This window comes from Anolis sagrei, chromosome 2 (genome assembly GCF_037176765.1).
Source record: "Anolis sagrei isolate rAnoSag1 chromosome 2, rAnoSag1.mat, whole genome shotgun sequence".
NCBI classification, from domain to species: Eukaryota; Metazoa; Chordata; class Lepidosauria; order Squamata; family Dactyloidae; genus Anolis; species Anolis sagrei.
Window position 1 is genome coordinate 75754631 of NC_090022.1, and position 19329 is coordinate 75773959.

At 41.6% G+C, this 19329-nt stretch overlaps 1 protein-coding gene across 2 annotated transcripts in view; it reads right to left on the reverse strand.

Annotated features, from left to right (window-relative positions):
* Positions 1-8929: 8929 nt before the first annotated feature.
* DAG1 (dystroglycan 1) overlaps positions 8930-19329 on the reverse strand; it is an 85662-nt gene continuing 75262 nt past the window's right edge. For both annotated transcript variants that reach the window (XM_067463641.1, XM_060765708.2), the window contains exon 3: positions 8930-13876. In XM_067463641.1, the coding sequence (XP_067319742.1) occupies positions 11492-13876 (2385 nt within the window). In that variant the 3' untranslated portion in view covers positions 8930-11491. The remainder of the gene's footprint in view (positions 13877-19329) is intronic.

A 19329-nucleotide genomic window follows, 5' to 3' on the forward strand; every position in this document is an offset into this window, starting at 1 on the left:
TGCCAGAGGGTAATCCTTTCCCACCGATCTGTGGGCTTCCCAGATCTGGGTCTCAGACACAGCTCTGTTGTCAGTGGTCAGCTGCCCAACAGCTGCTAGGGAACACTCTTCTCACCAAGAATAGCAGATAGCGGGCCAGAAGGGTAAACCCTTGCAGAGAAATAGCCCATAAAACCTGGCTGGAGTTCCTCAGTGTCATGCAGCCATCCTTTCTATTTGTCTTGCTACAGAATTTCTCAGGATGTGTTTCTCTTCCTGCACACTCCTGGATGCCCTATTTCCTAAACTTCACCTCTCAAATCCAGGATGATTTTTTAAAGCATGCTTGGGAGACACATCACCTTCCAGATGTGCTTGGACTGCAGCTTCCATCAGTCTTAGCTTGCATAGTTAATGGAGCTGATGATGGGAACTGCAGTAACATGTGGAAGGGCGCACAACTCCCAGACCTGTTTTGAAGCCTCCTCACAGTCCTGTGACATCAAAATGACCGACTGGCTTTTCAGCTACTGTTCCTGCTGCATACCGTTCTCTCATGCTTTCTGTATGTTTCAGTATGGCTTCTCCCCTGTTGTCAGTCAAGTTGTGCTGCTGTCAGTTCTTATGGAACAAAATTGAGGTTGTAAGGGCAGGGAGGGCATGTGCCCGTGTCCTGTCAGCTCAGTGTATCGTCAACTCTGTATTATCCATAGGCTAGGTTAAACAATGTAGAATTGTTTCAAAATAGTTTGAGGAAGCATTGCACGAAAGACTTTAAAAACATCAAAACTCCCCAGAAATTATTTAATACAAATTAGAGCTGGAGCAGGAAATCACTTGAGACTTGGTGGTTGGGAGTAAATGTGACTGACATCTCACTGGAGATCTGCTGTAACTACAGAAAACAAGTTCTACCTTTTCAAGAATGGGGTTCTTGCGTACATCAGAATAATGTAAGTAGAGAAGTCGTCTTCAGCAGTGACACCTAGATTTCAAGAACTTCTAACTTTATGTTGGGATTGTCTCTCTAACACAGTCATATCTTGCCCTACTAAACACTTGGGGCTTGACAATGAGAAGTTTTTGCCCCAAGTGATGGTTTGTGACTGCCATTCTGTAGACACTAATCCGAGGCATGCATGTGGGGTTTACCTCTGAAGACACATGAGTTGGATCCCATAGTAATTCAAGATTTTGTTGATCACAGATTCATTTCCAATTTTTTAATTCACGTTTATATGTGAATTAGGCTCCGTGGATCTCAGTAGGATTTACTGCCAAATAAATGTCCATAATTTGGACAGCATATGGAACAGTTGGCAGCAACCCTTAATTCTGAAGTTTGGGAAATTACTTTATTGGCTTGCAGTTCCCCGAAATCCCCAGTCAGTGGCCATGTTGTCTGAGGAATTTGAGCAGTTCAAACACTTTCCCAAGCCCTGCTTCAACTTTTTCTTCTGAGCTTGACAGCTCTATCGAAGCCAGCTTCTTCACAGCTTGACCCATAAAAAGCAATGCTCCTTTTAGTCCAGCACTCTGGCTTAAGTAGTGCCCCTGGAAAGCTGACAAGGGAGCCTTGAAGGGGAGAGACATCCTGTATAGTACAGCCAAGCACCTAATGGTCAAAACATATACTGATTTCCATTATGGAGGATCCGTCTTAGCTTGAAAATCTAATGGGAGAACCATCCCACTTATGAATATGCTTGTTACTTTTTAAAAAGCTGCCCAGCATTGGTGTTCTTGAACAAACAGTCAACAATGTCGGCAGATGACTTGCCCATTAGCTGCACTTTGTTTTGCTGGCAGCAATACTGTGCACTCCTTCTTCCAAAGTTCCCACTTTAGCTTTTGGCATGTGGGGATTTCCTTGTGTGTACCTGCCCTTATCCTTGCTTGTGTACCTATGATCAAGGCTTCAGCTTGACAAATTTTTGCCTGGCTTGTGCCTCATTATCGCGATGGACTAAAAAACAGGGAGGTCAGGTGGGGAAGGCAAAAGGCAGCTCATCGAAGCAGAGAGTTGGTAGAGACCCTAAGGCCAACAGGTCCAGTTCCTGTTGGCCTTAGGTCATCCAGTCTTTGTTTAAAAGCCTTGAAAGGAGGACCACCAAAATCCAAGGCTGCCTATTCCATTACCAAACAGCTCTGTTATTAAAAGTTTCCTAAAATTTAGGTGAAATCTTTTTTTCTCTTTTGAATCCATTGCTCCATGTCCCATTCTCTAGATTAGTAGAAAACAAGCTTGTCTCTTCCTCAATATACCATCCTTTCAAACATGGGTTTCATGTCCCCTCTCAGATGTCTCGTCTCCAAGCTAAATGTACCTAGCTCCCTCAGTCACTCCTCATCAGGCTTGACTTAATCATTTTGGTTGCCCTTCTCAGGACACATTCCAGTTTGTCATAATCCTTCTTAAATTGTGGTGCCCAGAATTGGACAGTGTTATTCCAGGTGAGGTCTGACCAAAGCAGGGTAAAGTGGGACTATTACTTTCTGCAATCTAGGCACTATGTTTCTATTGATGAAGCTAAGATTGCACTGGCTTTTTAGTTGTACCATCATGTTCAACTTGTGGTCTATTAAAGATTCCTAGATCTGTTTCATGTGTACAGTTATTCAGTCTGGTGTCACCCACCCTGTGTGCATTTCATTTCTTCTGTCTAGGTGTAGTATTTTATTTTTTCCAATTGAGATTCATGTGGCTCACATTTCTAATCCATTAAAGTCATTTTGGATTCTGATCTTGTTCTCTGGATAATAGCGATCCTTCCCAATTTGGTGTCATCTAGAAATGTGAGTGTGCTCTGTATTCCATTATCCAAATAAAGATGTTGAATAGCAGTGGGTCCAGAACAGAGTCAGGCTTGCTGTATTTCGGTAATGTGGTTCAAAGACAAGTGTTTCTATTGGGCAGAGGAAGACTCTTCAGCTCTTGAAGGAAGCCAGTGTGAAAAACGGGGCTGGGTGAGGGGTTAAGAAAGAATGCTTTTGCTTAGCTGCTCTGGGCCATTCTCGGCAAAGCAGCTTGTGCTGTTCCTCGGTGTCCTTGTCATCCCTTCAGCAGGCTGAGATTTTACAGCTCATGCCACTGGATGTGAGGAACAGAGACAGAAGATCAGGCTGAAGCAAACTGGGAAAAGCCCCAACAAGAGCTGTGATGGGCAGGCAGGTAGTTAAGTTGCTGTGGGTGAACCCTGCGCAAGATGCTTGAAAGGGACAGCCATTTCCCCCTCTCTCTCATTGCTTGATGGTGAGAGACAGGCCCAGCTGAGTGTTCTCCCAGTATTCAGAGGATAATCACATCAAGGAAATAGGTTAGTGGAAGCTGTCACTGGCGGCAGAGACACAATTTGGGAGTGACAAGCACACAGTGGAAGGCACTGCAGGGAAAGGAAGCAACGGTAGCCACAGAGGATCCCAGGGAGGCTGCGATGTCTCTCCCATCCTTGCTCAGGAGAGCCTTGGCTGATAGCTGCTCAGGGCTTGGCCTTCTGGACAAAGCTTCCAAGGGCTCTGCTTGAACATCCGGTGAAGTGCATTTCTCAGTGAAGTGCATTTCTCGCATGGGAGGTGAAGCTCTGAGCCACAGTAGGAGCAGCTGAGTGAAAAACAGCCCTCGGGCCTCCCTGCCTTGCCCTTGAATTATGGCCAGTTCTGATGGAGTCAGGTTTCAAAGTATAAAATAAGCTCCACCTACAGGAGCTAAAAATTACTTGTTTATTCCTAGCTGTTTGTGCCAGGAAGGATTATGGGGGGTGGGCTTCTTTGACCAAATAAGCTTCCTTATTTCCTTAGTATTGTGTTTTGTTTTGTTTTGAAGGCTCCCAAACTAAGCTTCTCTTTTAATGTAGATGGGTCTGGAGAAAGGAGGGGCCGCCCACTGCTGGTAAACTTGTGCAACAAGGGAGCCATAAATAGGGAAGGCCTGTTACAGAACTTTCCCTTCTCCTATCCTGGCATGAGTTTAAAATAGATGGGATGGGCTTAATGGCTGCTTGTAAGCCTGCCAAAGCAAGGAGGCTGAGAGCTCAGGAGAACTATGAGGGACTGTTTGAGCCCAGCCTTGCTTTCTAAATCCTGCCTTGACCTCTGCAGCAAAAGTTAACAAAAACAAAAACAAAAACCCTGGGCTGTGGATTCTTATCAGCGGTGCCCATGCACTTGGTTCCTGCTCACACATAGCTAGCTAGCATCGTGGCTTTCCAAACAAGAAAATGGGGAGCTAAACTGATGGCATTGGGTACGGCTGGCAGTCAAACCTGTACATGTCTGCCACTCAGCCTCTTTAAAGGAGATGCTCAAAAGTCTTTTGATCATCCATTTTCTTATTCTTTCCACACTCCTCCTGAACGCAGCCTGATTAACACACGGCTGAGCAATCCAATTCATAGCCTTAGGATGCAGCAGGAACACACACCAAAAATAGGAGCAAGAAGAGCCAAACTTGCAGTTGCTGAACGCAAGAGGCAACTGCCACGTTCCCAAATTACCCAAATCTGAAGAGCCACTGGCTCACTTGCATGCTTTCTTCATTCAGCCACCCAAAAGATTCAGATACCTGTGTATGCTCCACTTTTTGTCAGACAAGGCCTATCTGTGGATGAAGTTTCAACAGCAGTCTTGTCTTGTGGAACTTAAAGAAAAGATCAGTAGGTTTATCGCAGCATCAGCTTTTATAGAATGGAGCTCACTTCTTAAGATACAAGGAGTATTACTGTTAGCTGGCAGATAAATATGTCAGTGGAAAGGGAAACAGCAGGACCTAATAGTCTTTAAAGGAGATGCTCAAGAGGTTGTTTGTGGTCATCTAGTGTAAACTTTTACGTTACACCATTCACAACAGCACTAATGATACCAATAATGGTAGAGAAGGAACCATTGTCTTGATTGAAGCCTAAACACATAGATCTGGATTTGAGGCCAACAGGAACCCACCTAGGCAACTAAAAAAGCTATCCATCAAGTTCTTACAGATGACAGCCCTTAGACTTTTGATTAGTTTGGCCTTATTGCTTACTACTGTAAGTGTACATTTCTACACATGTGCACACCTGTCTGCCAACATAAGATTTTATGCATCTGATGAAACAGGCTCTATTCCATGAAATTTCAGCTGTAATTCTATCTATCTGTATGTGTGTGTGTGTTCGTCCATCCCATAGGTATTAATTTAAAATAGAAATTCCAGTGTTTTAAAATTATGAATTGGTTTCGTATGAATGCTTTTTTAAACTCATGCTGTGATCTTTTAACTGATTGTGTATTTAAATTGTTTTATGTGTCTATTTATGGCTGTATTTTAGTTAGTTGTTCTCTGCCTCAATCCATAGGGAGATGCAGGTAAGAAATCATCATACCTTCAACTTCCGTAGGGTAGCACTTTGACCAATTAAGACACCCCTTTACTTTTTATGATGACAAGGGGGTGACTGGCTAATAAGGTACAGCAAGAAAAGAGTTAAACATTTTTTAATTTTAAAAATAGCAAATTAAGCATAGTACTTGGAAACTACACCAGCAACAGGTTAGGAAACCACTAAAAACATGTCTGAAAGATGTGGACCTTTGGAGCATCCCTTGCATCAATGCCATCCAGTTTGGCAGGATTTTAAATGATATGCTAATACCAATATCCAGACTTTACAGTAGCATAATCAGATTGGTGTATTTTATGTTAGTTAATTCAATTACCATTACTAATTAAACATGATGAGTACCTCATATTTTAAAATTCTCTCTCCAGCTGAGCATTTAAAATCTGGGACCCAAAAGTGGAATTCTGGCCACATGATGGTGTTTCAGGTTTCTCTGAAGATGAGCAATGGGGAAATTTGTATGAATTTTGTATCTGTGAGCATGAGCCAACTGGGCTAAATGTCACAAAGATCTCCTGAAACTGATTCAACTTGCACTGTGTGCAAAGCAGTAAAGAAAATGGATTAGATGTTTCAACAGACCCTGCTTGCTTTTTCCTGGCATTATTACAAACTGATTAACTCCTGGGGGTAAAATGTTTTGCCAGTTCTCTGTACCTGGCTCGTCTTGACAGCTTTCGCCAGAGTTTTAAAAACAATATAAAATATAATGAATTCCTGCCCAAAGGAGACCAGGCACAAGGAGGGTATCTTGAGAAGTGCTTGGCTAGTATCCCACGCTGTTCCTGAGGAAAATAATGCAAGCGGGAGAGACATAATTTCACCTTCTTCCTGCAGTACTCTTAAAAAGGAGCTAGGAAACCTGCCAGAGAAGGCTACAGGGGAGAAGGAAAGGGGCCAAAGATCTTAACACTAGCATTATACTGGATTTAGACTTTCCTATGACTATAGTTATTAATGTGCACTAGAAAACGTATCTACATTAAGGCCAGGTGTTACTGTGAATCGCATCACATGAAGGACCTTTTTGTAAATACTAAATTATTTTCCAGTTACACATTTACTTCTCAGTAATCAATTAATTTATGGGCTTGTTTATGTGAATTTTCCACCACCGGGGGGGGGGGGGGGGAGAGGGGGGATTTAGGTGGCTCACATGCAAACCCAGCCCACATTTTCGTTGATGTATGGTAATATCTTTCTTTGGTAACTTCTAGCAGGACACATACGGAATTAAGAACAAGTTGTCAACCCACAATGCAGCTGCTTCTGAAAAAGAGAAATATGTGTTGCAGATTATCAAGGTATGTGCGTCATCTATAGAGCTGCTAACTTCAACAAGAGTAGACCTTCCGTAAATCTGTGGAATTTAAGAAGATGTTGACTTTAACATTCAATAATTGATTCAGTGGGTCTGCCCAGACGAGTAACAGGATTTAGATCTATATTGTCCCTTGATCAATCTGAAGTGTGGCCATATTGGGAAAGCAGTATGCCATTTTAGTAATTAGACCTGAAAAGAAAGGAATTGTAAAAAACTAGAAAAAATGCAGAAAATGGCAACCGACATGAATAAAGATCTCTTTATGAGGAAAGGTAACAACATATGCTTCTTAACTTACAAAAAAGGACTATCAAGTTGGGGGTGTGACTGAGGTGGATAAAATTATTCATCCAAATAAAATAAAATAATTTACAGTATTGAAGATATGGATACATTTTTGTTCTCTCCTAACACCACAGCCAAAGTTCACCCAATGAAGGATGTTATATCTACAGACTGAGGCCTATCTTCAAGGACATCATTAAATGACAAACTGTGTAACAAGATGTAGTGATGGCTGCCACCTTGGACCATTCTAAAGGGGGATTGGACAAAACCTTTTAAATTGCTAGTCGGAATTACTGTATTTTTAATCAGTATGAAAGCCGGTATGTCTCCAATATGTCACTTGTTGAGGAACATGAATAGTAGGCTGTTGAATTCATGTCCTGATATAGGTTTTGTATAGGCATCTGGATGACCACTGTGCAAAAGAATGCTACAATAGATTCTGATCCAGAAGAGCACATATTAAACCCATGTTCTTAAATCCATGAATTGTGGCCGACATCCATTTCAACAGTTACAAGATTGGAAACTGAACTTGCTATCTCATAACTGCTAGGGATTTGTTAAATAACAAATGTGACACTTCAAACTTGCTTTTTCAGCCTGATAGTACCTCAACCAAAGGTTTTCCAAGACACTGTACCCCTCTTCTTTCCCAAAAGATTTAAACAGACTGCACCCAATCAAAGGTTATACTTATTGACATTTACAATCTATATCAATTATTAGGAATTTCAGGTATTAAAAACTGGTTGTACCCAACTATAATTGGGAAAATTCAAAACTTGGAAAAAATTAAACCTGGAATCAAAGGAGTGACAATTTAATCAGTGGTTACCAAGAGGTTCAGTTATCTCCCAGCTTCTCCCATTTGTCTGGAGTCAGCATATTCCAGTGCTCCACTAAAACAAAGCCAGAGGTAGAAAGAAAGGTAATCCTCTGCTGATGAGAAACATTAAAAATCAGTGAAGGCATAAGGACAGAATTTTTAAAAGCCAGTGGTTTTTTATATACAGGCATAGATATTCTTAAGTAATCGAGGATTTTACTGGACAGCTGCTGAAGTACCAAGAAATAACACCTTAGACTTAATAGATAAATAATTGAAGTTGTGCTCAATCATGAACATACTGGTAGGCATGATTAAGGGTGGTTCCAAACAACACAATTGTAGCACTTTCAGGCTATGACAATGACTGGCTGCATTCTACACAAGGTTGAGATTTGTAGTCTAGGAAGCTTGCCTGAACATCACTGTAAGTCAGAAGGAATTTGAAGGCAAACAACAATGCCAAAGGCACTAGAAAGCAAAATTTAAACACCCCATAAAACTAGAAACCCCAGGATTCTGTAGGATGCAGTCGCTGCTGTTGAAGTGCTATCAAGTGTTACAATTGTTATGTTAATGATACAAAAAACTACACCACTCTCCTTCTGTAAAACAGGACTTCAAAGTCTTCATCAGGTTTTTATGAAAATGGATGATTATAATCTTATTCATTATAAACAAATGATTTGTAAGCAGTATAGAGAAAAGCACCTCAGGTCTTTGACGTCTGAGGCACCAGTACCCTTTTCCTTAGTATATTGTAAACAATGAAATGACTTGCAGTAATGCACACTATGTTCTTTCAACTTCACTCTGACCTTTTAAGAACATTTCTTTTTCCTCTGCTCACCAGGGAGGATTTAAGGCAAACAGTATTGTTTTGTGTCTGGCAGGCTGCTTTATTTTGCACATCTCCAATTTTGCAGAACCCTTTAAGCCAATACTTTACAGCCTGGAATTACACAAAAAAGAATGGGATGCACCATCTGAGTAGCCCAAGACTCAGTGGGGCTGTTTGCTTGCACTTTTTTTGCAGACTTCCCATGCAATAGGGGTGGGTGGAGTGGAGGGATGCTATGTGCTGGAGGGGATCCAGAGAGATCTAATGGAAGAGCGCATCAGCCTTCTGCGTTTGTAGTAAAGTACACTGGTTTATTTAGTTGATATGTTTCTTTACAGAATGCAGAAAACACATTTTTAAAATAATTATATAAGGACATAAAAACACTCAGTGGTTGGTGAACACTTTTAATACAAGATTCTCTCCCACCGTTACAGTGTCTAGTGGCATAAACAAACAGCACTGGTGCTTAGGGGGAAGGCGGCTGATGAGAATGTCATTGTTATTATTCCGTTCACTGCCCCTTCGCCTCCAGTTTCTATGGTGACAGGTAGGCCCAGGCCTGAAACCGTTTGCGCTTGCGCATGACCAGTATAAAGTGGTATCGGTTGCTAGGGACAACGGCACTGTTTGGAAGGCCCTTCGAACTTGCAGCATTTGGGCTTAGGAGGCTCTGCGTGTTGTTAAGTTGGAGACATCGGAAAGGCAGGCCTGTCAGAATAGGTTTTGGCACTCTGCTGCCATGGTTGCTCGCTAGGGGAGAGGGCCAACTTAGGACTGTGTTTCTAGCATCTGTTCAAAAGCAGTGTGCCCCAAGGGGTACTGGTTCATCCTGTTCCCTCTTCCGGGTTCTCCTGAGTGAGAAGAATCCATGGTCTCTCCCCATTTCAGACCTGTACCAGCATCCAAGCACCGTGAATGGGGGGGGGGGGGCTCCGTAGGGCAGGCCTACACTCCTCTACACTAGATAAAGGCAAATCCCAAAGCCTTCTTTACAGTCACCCTCACTTCAACACATACTCCTCTGCCAGGTGGGCTGAAGAAAAGTGCAGAAGTCTTGTGGAGCCACAGCCAAATGAAGCTTTGTTTTGATAGGCAAAATCCTGTTCAAGTAGTTAAAAAAAGGCTTGATGGGAAAATGCCACCCTAGCAAGGTCAAGAGGTGGAGGTCGTTTTAGCCATTCATCCACTAGTGTGTTAACTGGCCATGTCAGCACACAAACATACTTTGCAAAAACAGTCAATATGGCTTAAAAGTGTCTGCTTTGTGTGCAAAGTCAGCCAGAGGCTGCCCAGCCCCCAGCCAGGGGATGGACTCATTATTGCAAAGGGTTTTTTCCTCCCTCTAATATACCAAAAATAGTCTCATGTGGATGAGAGAAAAATCCATGCGTAAAAAGACTTTGTCTCAAAGAAAAAAGGCATGGGAGCGACCTTGAGGGCAGCTCCAACTTCCCAGGAGAAATGTGTGGAAGTTCACTTTTTAAAAAGGCAAGAAACCTAGACATGGCTCTAATATTTAAAAACAATGATTATGAGACCAAAAAGAAAGGGGAAAAAGTCCAAAATGAGCAAAGCAGTCAGTCCCATGAATTGATACTAAGAAGCTAAGCTCATACAAACTGCTGGCAGCGTTACCATTTTTAATTATTTTTAATAAAACAATTTGAGGCTGTATCAAAAATTTAGTATAAAATTAGAGCTGAGAGTTCACTGATTTTGACTATGAACTATTTCTGGCGTTTTTTTATTTTGCCGGCCGCCAGACAGCTACTATTGCGTCTGTGTGTGTGCGGAGGAGAGCGGTATGAGGGAGTGGGCTGGGACAGCCAGGCAGAACCGGGGAGGGAGAGGGGCTGTTCCAATACTGTGGTCCAGGAGGAGTCTGGATGGGAGAAAACTGCATTACACTACATAAAAAATATTGCATCTTCACCAAAATACCTCAAAGAGTGTTTCAAAAGCCAGAGAGCATGCCTTCCGGATGAAAAATCTCAGTGCAGCATCATGACCCTTGCAGCCTGCAGATACCACGGTTGGGCCTCCCCATTTCCAAAAGGTCATTCTGCTGCTTCTTCTTCTTCCTTTTTTTTTGGTAGTTGCAAAGAGCTCTCCAGACTTGTTTCTGAAAGAAACCTGTGGCATCCATTGAGCTACGGGAGGCAAGAGCGACAAGAGCTCATCTACAGTTTGCAAAAAGGACCCCCCACTGATGACTCACTGTATAATGTGTGAAAAAATAGGATTCCTTTGATAAAAAAGACAGTCCCTCAGCCTGATTGGCATTGGAAACACCCCTTGAGCTTATTTGTAGTAAAGTATTTCCCCTCCCTTTCCCCAAATCTATACATACAAGTTTAGGTAACAGCAATTATATGTAAAAACGTAATGTTGACCTCAGAAAGTCCTCTGATTTTAATTTTTAGGCTACGTTTCATGTTATGCCCTGTAGCTAGACACACGTGAATAGAAAAAACAGTACAGTTAGTTTTAAAGGCAAACAGCAGAGACTCAGTGTGCCACCCCAGTGCTGCCTGCATGTCCAGCCAGTCTCCCTTTGCACAAGATGCTTTGAGACGCCTGCTGTCAGAAATACTTTTTGAGCCAAGAATTTCTTTTCTATGAATAAACAAAACATAAGCTGTTAGGCAAAAATAAAATCAGTGTCCCGAAAGTTCCACAAGCACTCTGGTGTAGCAAACGCATTCGGAGAGGACCTGCCGGGACCAGGCAATGTTTTCAGACTCTCTGTGTTGGTGTTCTAGTTGGTAATGGGTTTGCAGGCCACTGATCCCTACAGACAACACCGGTGTGGAACTAGAGGCCCCATCTCCGCCAGCGTTTCATGTTCATTAAGGAGGGACGTAGGGAGGTGGAGACCTGTATGGGGTCATGTTCTTCGGGCGGGAGCCTTTCCCCTCCATGGGTGCTGTGAAGGGAGGGGGAGGCTGGTAGGGAGGTGCATTGGGGTCCTCATCTCGCAGCGGTGTGTACTCCCCTATGGTGTCTTGGTTGAGTGGGGTGGTTTCTGGCATGTTCTGATTGGGATACTCGGGAGGTGGGAGTGGGGCCTTTTCTTCTTGCAAAATCAGCGGCATGCTGGAGGAAGGGGGAGGCTTGGAGTCATCAAGCTCATCAGCAAAAATGATTGGTACTCCCTTCTTGATAAAGGTGGCTTGGTCTTCAATGGTGAGCTTGCCCTTTCTCTTCTTGCGATAGCAGATCATAGCAATGATTCCAGCAATAAGCAGAATGGCCGCCACCACTACTGCAGGGATCACTGTGTGTAGGTAGACATCGTCTTCGCTTGTTTTTTCTGGATCCGGTGGAGCCACAACGGTAGGTGGTGCAGTTGTAGGGAGTCCCTCTCTCATCACAGGAATAAACTGAATGTGTCTGCAGCTACCAGCACCAACTACAGAAATGTTCATGGGCTTAAACTCTGGCTCTAAGGCATTTGTGAAGGCTGGACTTGGGCCACCAGAATCATCAGCAATTTTCTTACTCATAGTACGAATATCCTCTTTGGGGCACGGTCTCAAAGGTAGGGTATTGTTTGTCCACTCAACTACAATAGAGCCTTTGCCAATACTCTGAATTGTAAGAGTACTGCTGTTTCTGTCTCCAAGGGCAAAGGCCAACTTCTTTACCAACATGATTTTCTTATTAACATCATTGACAACTGTATTATAATCGCCCTGGAATCGGGCTTTGAATTTAACTGGAGCCACCTCACCAGGTGCAAGACGATGGACAAATATTTCAAAAGCATCCACAGTTGAAAGGCCACCCTTATCTGTGGCGTGCATGAAAAACTCATGCCTGCCTGAATGGTTTTCATGTGGTAATCCATACATTAACTGACTAGTGCTATTGAACTGCACCCAAAAGTTTTCTTCCAGTGGTTTCTCATTTTCTAGCTTCATGGTCAGTTGTAATTTATCAGTGGTGGTATCTTCCTTATCATAGAAAGTGTCTGATGGTATTTTGAGCTCAAAGTAAGTGCCCACCCAAGCATCTACCCTGTCAATGTGGTTTTTCAACTCTGGTGGATCATTGGGAACACGGGGAACGCCAACTGTAGTGGTGCGAATGCGAGTTGGTGGTGAAACTGCTTTCTGGTCAATAAGGGATGGTTTGGTAGTCCGAGGCGGCTTTGGAGGTCGAGGAGTTTTGGTAGGTCTTGGTCTTCGTGTTGTACCAGTATCAGTAGTTGATGGTGTGGCTGGTTTTGGAGGAGTTCCTTTGGGTTTCTTTGTTGTGGGTGGTGTAATTGCTGCAGTTGCCTCTAACTGCCCAGTCATTGTTGGTCGGATCTGGCCAGGGGTAGTACTAGTTCCTTCTACCACTCTGGTTGGTTGAATTGGTCCAAGAGTTGGGGTCTGGACAATAGCACCTCTTGTTCTAATAGTAACTGTGGGTTTCTTAGGCAATGGTACAGGCTCCCTCACTGGAGGAGCGGTTGTTTCTGTGGGAGGGGCAATGGCTGGGGAGGTGGGTGTTGGAACAATCCGAATTGGTGGTTCTTGGAGGGCAGTTGTTGGAGGTCCAACAGCAGTCACAGGTGTTGGTGTAGCATTAATTTGTCGCCTTATTCTCTTTGGAAGATTAGGTTTTTTATTAGCAATGTGCCAACCAACTACAGGGTAGCCAAGATGAGCAGACATTGTTCCTTCTTTTGCTGGAGATTCAACATTGCTTATGTTTGGAACACTATTTTGGCTCAAAGAACAGCCCAATTTCCATGACAGTAAGGCTCCGTTTTCCACTACCTTCTTTGCATTCCCTGGTCCAGCCATAAAAGCTGACATGTCAAAGAGTCTATTATTTACAACAGGAACTAATTTCATGTTATAAAGTTCCACTTCTGAGAAGGTTCTCATTCGATTTAATAGTTCAATCCTCTGCTTTGGTGTCATTTTTGTTAAGTCAGCATCCAATATTACAGTCAAGATAGTGACTGGTTCCTCTGCACTACACACAAATGGTGCTGCTTCATTTGCATCTTGTGAAGCCACCCGTACGGACTGAGGTTCATTATGATCTTCAGGGTGAACCTCAATGGAAAACACATTGGTGGTTTGGGGTACATAGCTTCCATTAGAAAACAGATGCATTGCATTGACTGAGATGTAATGAATGCCTTTATCTGTATCAAGTGGGAGACCTTCCAAAGTGCTACTCTCCGATTCCCAATGCAGCCAAGGCGGCAAGGATTCTTTTCCAGCTTCCATGATCTATTAAAAAGAAAAAAAATCATAGGTAGTGACAATGTCCTTGAAACAGCAAGTAGCTAATAAACTGTTTTTGCTATTATTTATGCAACTAACATTTAAAATCTCAATAGCAAGAAGATCAGAAATATAAACTTGGAGTAGCGTAAGATAAGCCTAACTTTATAGGAGAATGAACCTAAAGAGTAAACAAGTTTGTAAACGAACACTTCCAAGATTACTGGCAGAGCTAAGAAAAGAAGGTTTTATGAAACGAAACACTGTTTTCTTTTCTGGAGCCACTGATGTGCCATAGATGACAAAAATGCAGGGATGTGTGTCCACTAAATTGTTAATGGGGGGGGGGGGGAGGAGACTGATAACTTTCACTGCCACTTTTGGAAAATTGAGTCTAAATTGATCAATGTAACATAAACCTTTCTATACCACTGCAATTTTTGAAGGACAAACCTTTTTGATAAATCAGGGTTTTTTAGATAAGGTAATCAGGGAAATTTGGGAACCACTTCACTTTTCTGAAGTACTGCAAACCTGGCTGAAAATATGTGGACAATACAAGAAGTGTCTCAACATAATAGAGAGTGGATTAAAGAAAAAGAACGTGGTAAGTCCATCATTGTGCAGCACAGATAACATTAAAAAGTCTCTGCTAAGGGAAAATAATTTGTACCTTTGCATTTTTCAAGTGTATCTGTATTTGTAAAACACACAACAGTGGTTCTCAACCCTCCTAATGCCACAACCCCTTAATACAGTTCCTCTTGTCGCAGTGACCCCCAACCATAAAATTATTTTCGTTGCTACTTCATAACTGTAATTTTGCTACTGTTACAAATCGTAATGTAAGTATCTAATATGCAAAATGCGTTTTCATTGACCTGGACCAAATTTGGCACAAATACCTGATACGCCCAGATTTGAATACTGGTGGGAGTTGACGTTGCTGGGATTTATAGTTTACTTAGAATCAAAGAGCATTCTGAACTCCACCAATGATGGAATTGAACCAAACTTGGCACACAAATCTCCCATGACCAACAGCAAATATTGGAAGGGTTTGAGTTTTGGAGTTGTAGTTCACCTACATCCAGAGAGCACTGTGGACTCAAACAATGATGGATCTGGACCAAACTTGGCACGAATACTCAATATGTCCAAGTCTGAGCAACAGTGGAGTTTGGGGAAAGTAGACCTTGACATTTGGGAGTTGTAGTTGCTAGGATGTATAATTCACCTACAATCAAAGAGCATTCTGAACCCCACCAACAAGATTTGGGCCAAAATTCCCATATAGAGCCCCCATGACTAACAGAAAATACTGTGTTTTCTGATGGTAGTTGGTGGCCCCTCTAACATACCCCTGGCGATCCACTCGGGTCCCAACCCCAGGTTGAGAAACGCTGACATAGAAGATCATCCACCCAAGTTCATTTCTGTAACAGTTCCATAGTTTTGCCCTGTTTATAGAAACTAATAATCTGTTTGGTATTTTCTACATACATGCGATACCAGTAATAATATGTGACTCTATATCATTTATATAAGCAAACCAAAACAATACCGTATTTTACAATGCCAATACACAAATGTCCTATTGCTATAAACTTCAGCAAACATATCAATTGGAATAATGAGGAAAATACCAAACTAACTCGTATAGTACACAAGCATGGAAAACAAACACATAGGGACTATTTAAAACAGTGTAACAAATGTAATATTCATGTTTTCCAAAATAATTAATCCGATTTTTCAAAGATCGTGTGGACAAACTTCAACATATCCAATATTGTCCCATGTGAATTCAAAATGTGATAAAAAGTCTTGGGAATACAAGGTTCCCAGGTGTTCATAATTCTTGTTTCAGGAGGAGTATCCCTTCTTCAGGTTTCTTTCAAAGGTTTCTTCATTCGTTTGAAATAATATCTTCTGAGACTTTATAGACTAAATTTTAAAAGGACAAAATAATAGATATGCTAACCAGCACCCAGTTACAATATGATAATCCTTATATAAACAATTTAACACAATAACATACTTACTTCCACTTGCTGAATGAATGGCTCTGCTGCGAGATTTCAAAAAGGGTAGAGTACTACTGACTTCCATTAGCTAGTGATTAGGTCAAAGATGCTACTCCCTTCTAAAGATTATCAGCTAATTACAGGCAATTACAGAAAACAAGTAAGATAAAATCTGTCATTTAAACCATGTCGTTTAAATCATGCGGGTGTACTATCTGTAGCTTCGATACCCAAAAGGCTTCCCTCTGTAGTAAAATTCTTTTTATGCCTCCATGAGGTTTTGTGATGATCCTTTCTAGAGCAGAAAACCTAAAGCTGGTATAGGAAGGAGATTTTTCAATGAAATGCGAGTAGAGGGTGGAATCTGAAGCTTTATTTTTAACACAGGAGCGGTGTTCAAGGATTCTGATTTTTAAAGGTCTGTTTGTCATACTTACATAGAGGAGCTCACAGGGACATTGGATTAAGTAAACGACTCAGTCTGTGTTACCTGTGGTAAAAGTTCGTAGTTGTACGTTGAATTTCAAGGTAGGATGTGTGAAATGTTTAATTTTGAGTGACTGCATGCAACAAATGCAATGTCCACAGTTAAAGTGGCCTCTAAGACTTGGACACCACGTTAACAGCAGTCTCTGAGGATGTAACAAGAGCACCTGCTTGTCCAGTTTTGATGGATTCATTTCAATTAGATTAGCTTGAGGATGTGGACAGGATCCTTAGAGAGGCGAGGCCAACCACATGCATCCTAGACCCCTGCCCACCCTGGCTGTTGAAAGAAGCCAGAGGGGGTTTGGCAGAATGAGTTAAGGTGGTGGTTAATGCCTCCCTACAGGAAGGCAAGATTCCAGCCAGCCTAAAACAGGTTGTTATAAAACCGCTATTGAAAAAAACCATCACTGGACCCCACTCAATTAGTTAACTATCGGCCAGTATCCAATCTCCCCTACTTGGGCAAAGTCATGGAACGTGTGGTGGCTTCACAACTCCAGGGGTTCCTGGTAGACACTGATGATCTTGATCCGGCACAGTCTGGCTTTAGGTTGGTCATGGTACTGAAACAGCCTTGGTCGCCTTGGTAGATGATCTATGCCAGGAGCTAGACAAGGGGAGTGTGTCCCTGTTAGTTTGCTGGACCTCTCAGTGGCCTTCGATACCGTTGACCACGGTATCCTTCTGAGACACCTCGCAGAAATGGGACTTGGAGGTACTGCTTTGTAATGGCTCTGGTCCTTCCTGGAGGGACGGTCCCAGAAGGTGTTATTGGGTGACACCTGTTCGGCTCCACAACCGTTGTTTTGTGGAGTCCCTCAGGGCTCAGTACTGTCCACGATGTTATTTAACATCTACACGAAGCTGCTGGGGGAGATCATCCGGAGCTTACTTTTTTGATAGCTGTGTTGATGATTCTAGTTGGATAACCTCTCTCACTAAACTGTTTCTTAAAGATGGACATTTCTGTTGTGAAATCCTTGGGAGTACTGGTATTACATTTCAACCTCAGGAATTGTGAAAAAGGTGAATTGGACTTCAATTTATGGTGGCGGAAGCTAGAATAATGTAATATGGAATTTTGTCTGTTGGTTTTCTACAGTTCTTAACTGCTAATCTGTTCCTTTTGAATACTGTGACATCTAAGAAATTAATACTAGTGTGACTATGGGTACTTGTAAATTTTATATTTTCATGTATTATGTTAAACCATTTGCTAAGTTGAATCGGTGACTCCTCCGTTTTACAAATTAAAAAGATGTCATCATTGAATCTCCTGTAATATATTATATCCTGCAGTAATCTGTTTTGAGTTTGATTTAAAATCCACTTTTTTTTCTAAATTTGAAACAAGGAGGGGGCCAAAGGGCTTCCCATTGCTATACCAAATGTTTGTAAGTAGAACTGTGTTTGAAAACTAAAATAATTATAGTCCAAAACTATATCCAAAAGGTCAATAAGAAAATGGGTTGGTGGTATTGTAGATTCACATGTATCTAGTTCTTTAATAACTGTCCTGGCTTCATCCAGTGGTATGTTTGTATATAGTGATATAATATCCAATGTCAAAAGAACAGCTTGTGGTGGTATTGTTAGCGATTCTATGATTTTTATAAAATGTTTTGTATCTTTTATGTAAGACTGTGAGAGGGGTACAAAAGGTTTTAAATGATAGTCTAAGAATTGTGCTATACGAGTTAGTTTGGTATTTTCCTCATTATTGCAATTAGTATGTTTGCTGAAGTAGCAACAGGACATTTGTGTATTGACATTGTACATATAGATATCTGTGTAATTATAGAGTATTTTACAGCCCAGAAAAAATACTGCTTGCCACTTCTGTTAATAAAAGCAAAACAAATCCTGAAACTGTTTGACTGTTAATTTAAGATATTCACATTCTGCTTTTCCAATATGTTCCAGTGTAGACGGGAGGGTCCAGATTTTGCTCTGACACTTGGCGGCTTGCTAAGGCATTTAATCAGGGCAAGAAGAGCTGAGAACAGGAAGTTCTTCAAGAGAAGCAGGAATGCCAGAGGGTGAAAAGATCATGAAGGAATGTCTGTTTAACACAACTCCTTCGTTTGTCTGTTTTAAAGGTAATGTGATGATTATGTTGGACCAACCTTTTTTGCATCAAAGGGCCAACATTAATGTCTCCTAGAAAATAAAATAACAATTAAAAACTTTTAAGAAACCTAACACCCTTTCTCTGAAGGATTTACCTCTACTTAGCAAAAGTACTATGAGTCCCACCATTTGTACTCAAAGAAGGAACATCTGATTACATACTTTCCTTTAAAGTAGCTATCTTGCATGTCATATGGTAATTGTTGGTTCTCAAGAGTTCAATGGCTAATATGAAAATATACTCTAATTTTGAGAAGGGAGTAAAAAGGTAAGCAAAAAAAGGCATATTCACATTCAAGGAAGATATCACTGAACCTCATTCTTACTCTTCAATTCCTGTTTATGTCTTCCACTTCTCCTAATCAAATCTCTGAACTATATAACATTTAGTTAAATATCTCCAACATTATACCTCTGTATATGTGTCCTGAGCAGGAAAGGTGTGATATAGGTATGCTGATTTCATACACATTCATTAACAGTTTTGTTGGTTGCCTGAAATGTCAACCAGCAGACTGTATACCTGTTTGTCAATCACTCGAAGTTATGTAGCATTTCCTTTTTTCCACACCCATTAGTCATTAGAGCAAGGGACAGTTTGAAACCATGCCTAAGTGCAAATCCCTCTAACACAGATGGAGGAGGGAGGGCCTCTCACAGTTATTATTATTATTATTATTATTATTATTATTATTATTATCTTTATTTGTACCCCACTAGCATCTCCCGAAGGACTCGATGCGGCTTACCAAGGCCAAGACCTCAAAACACAACATAACAATACATACCTAAAGCAAATTAAAAACAATTAAA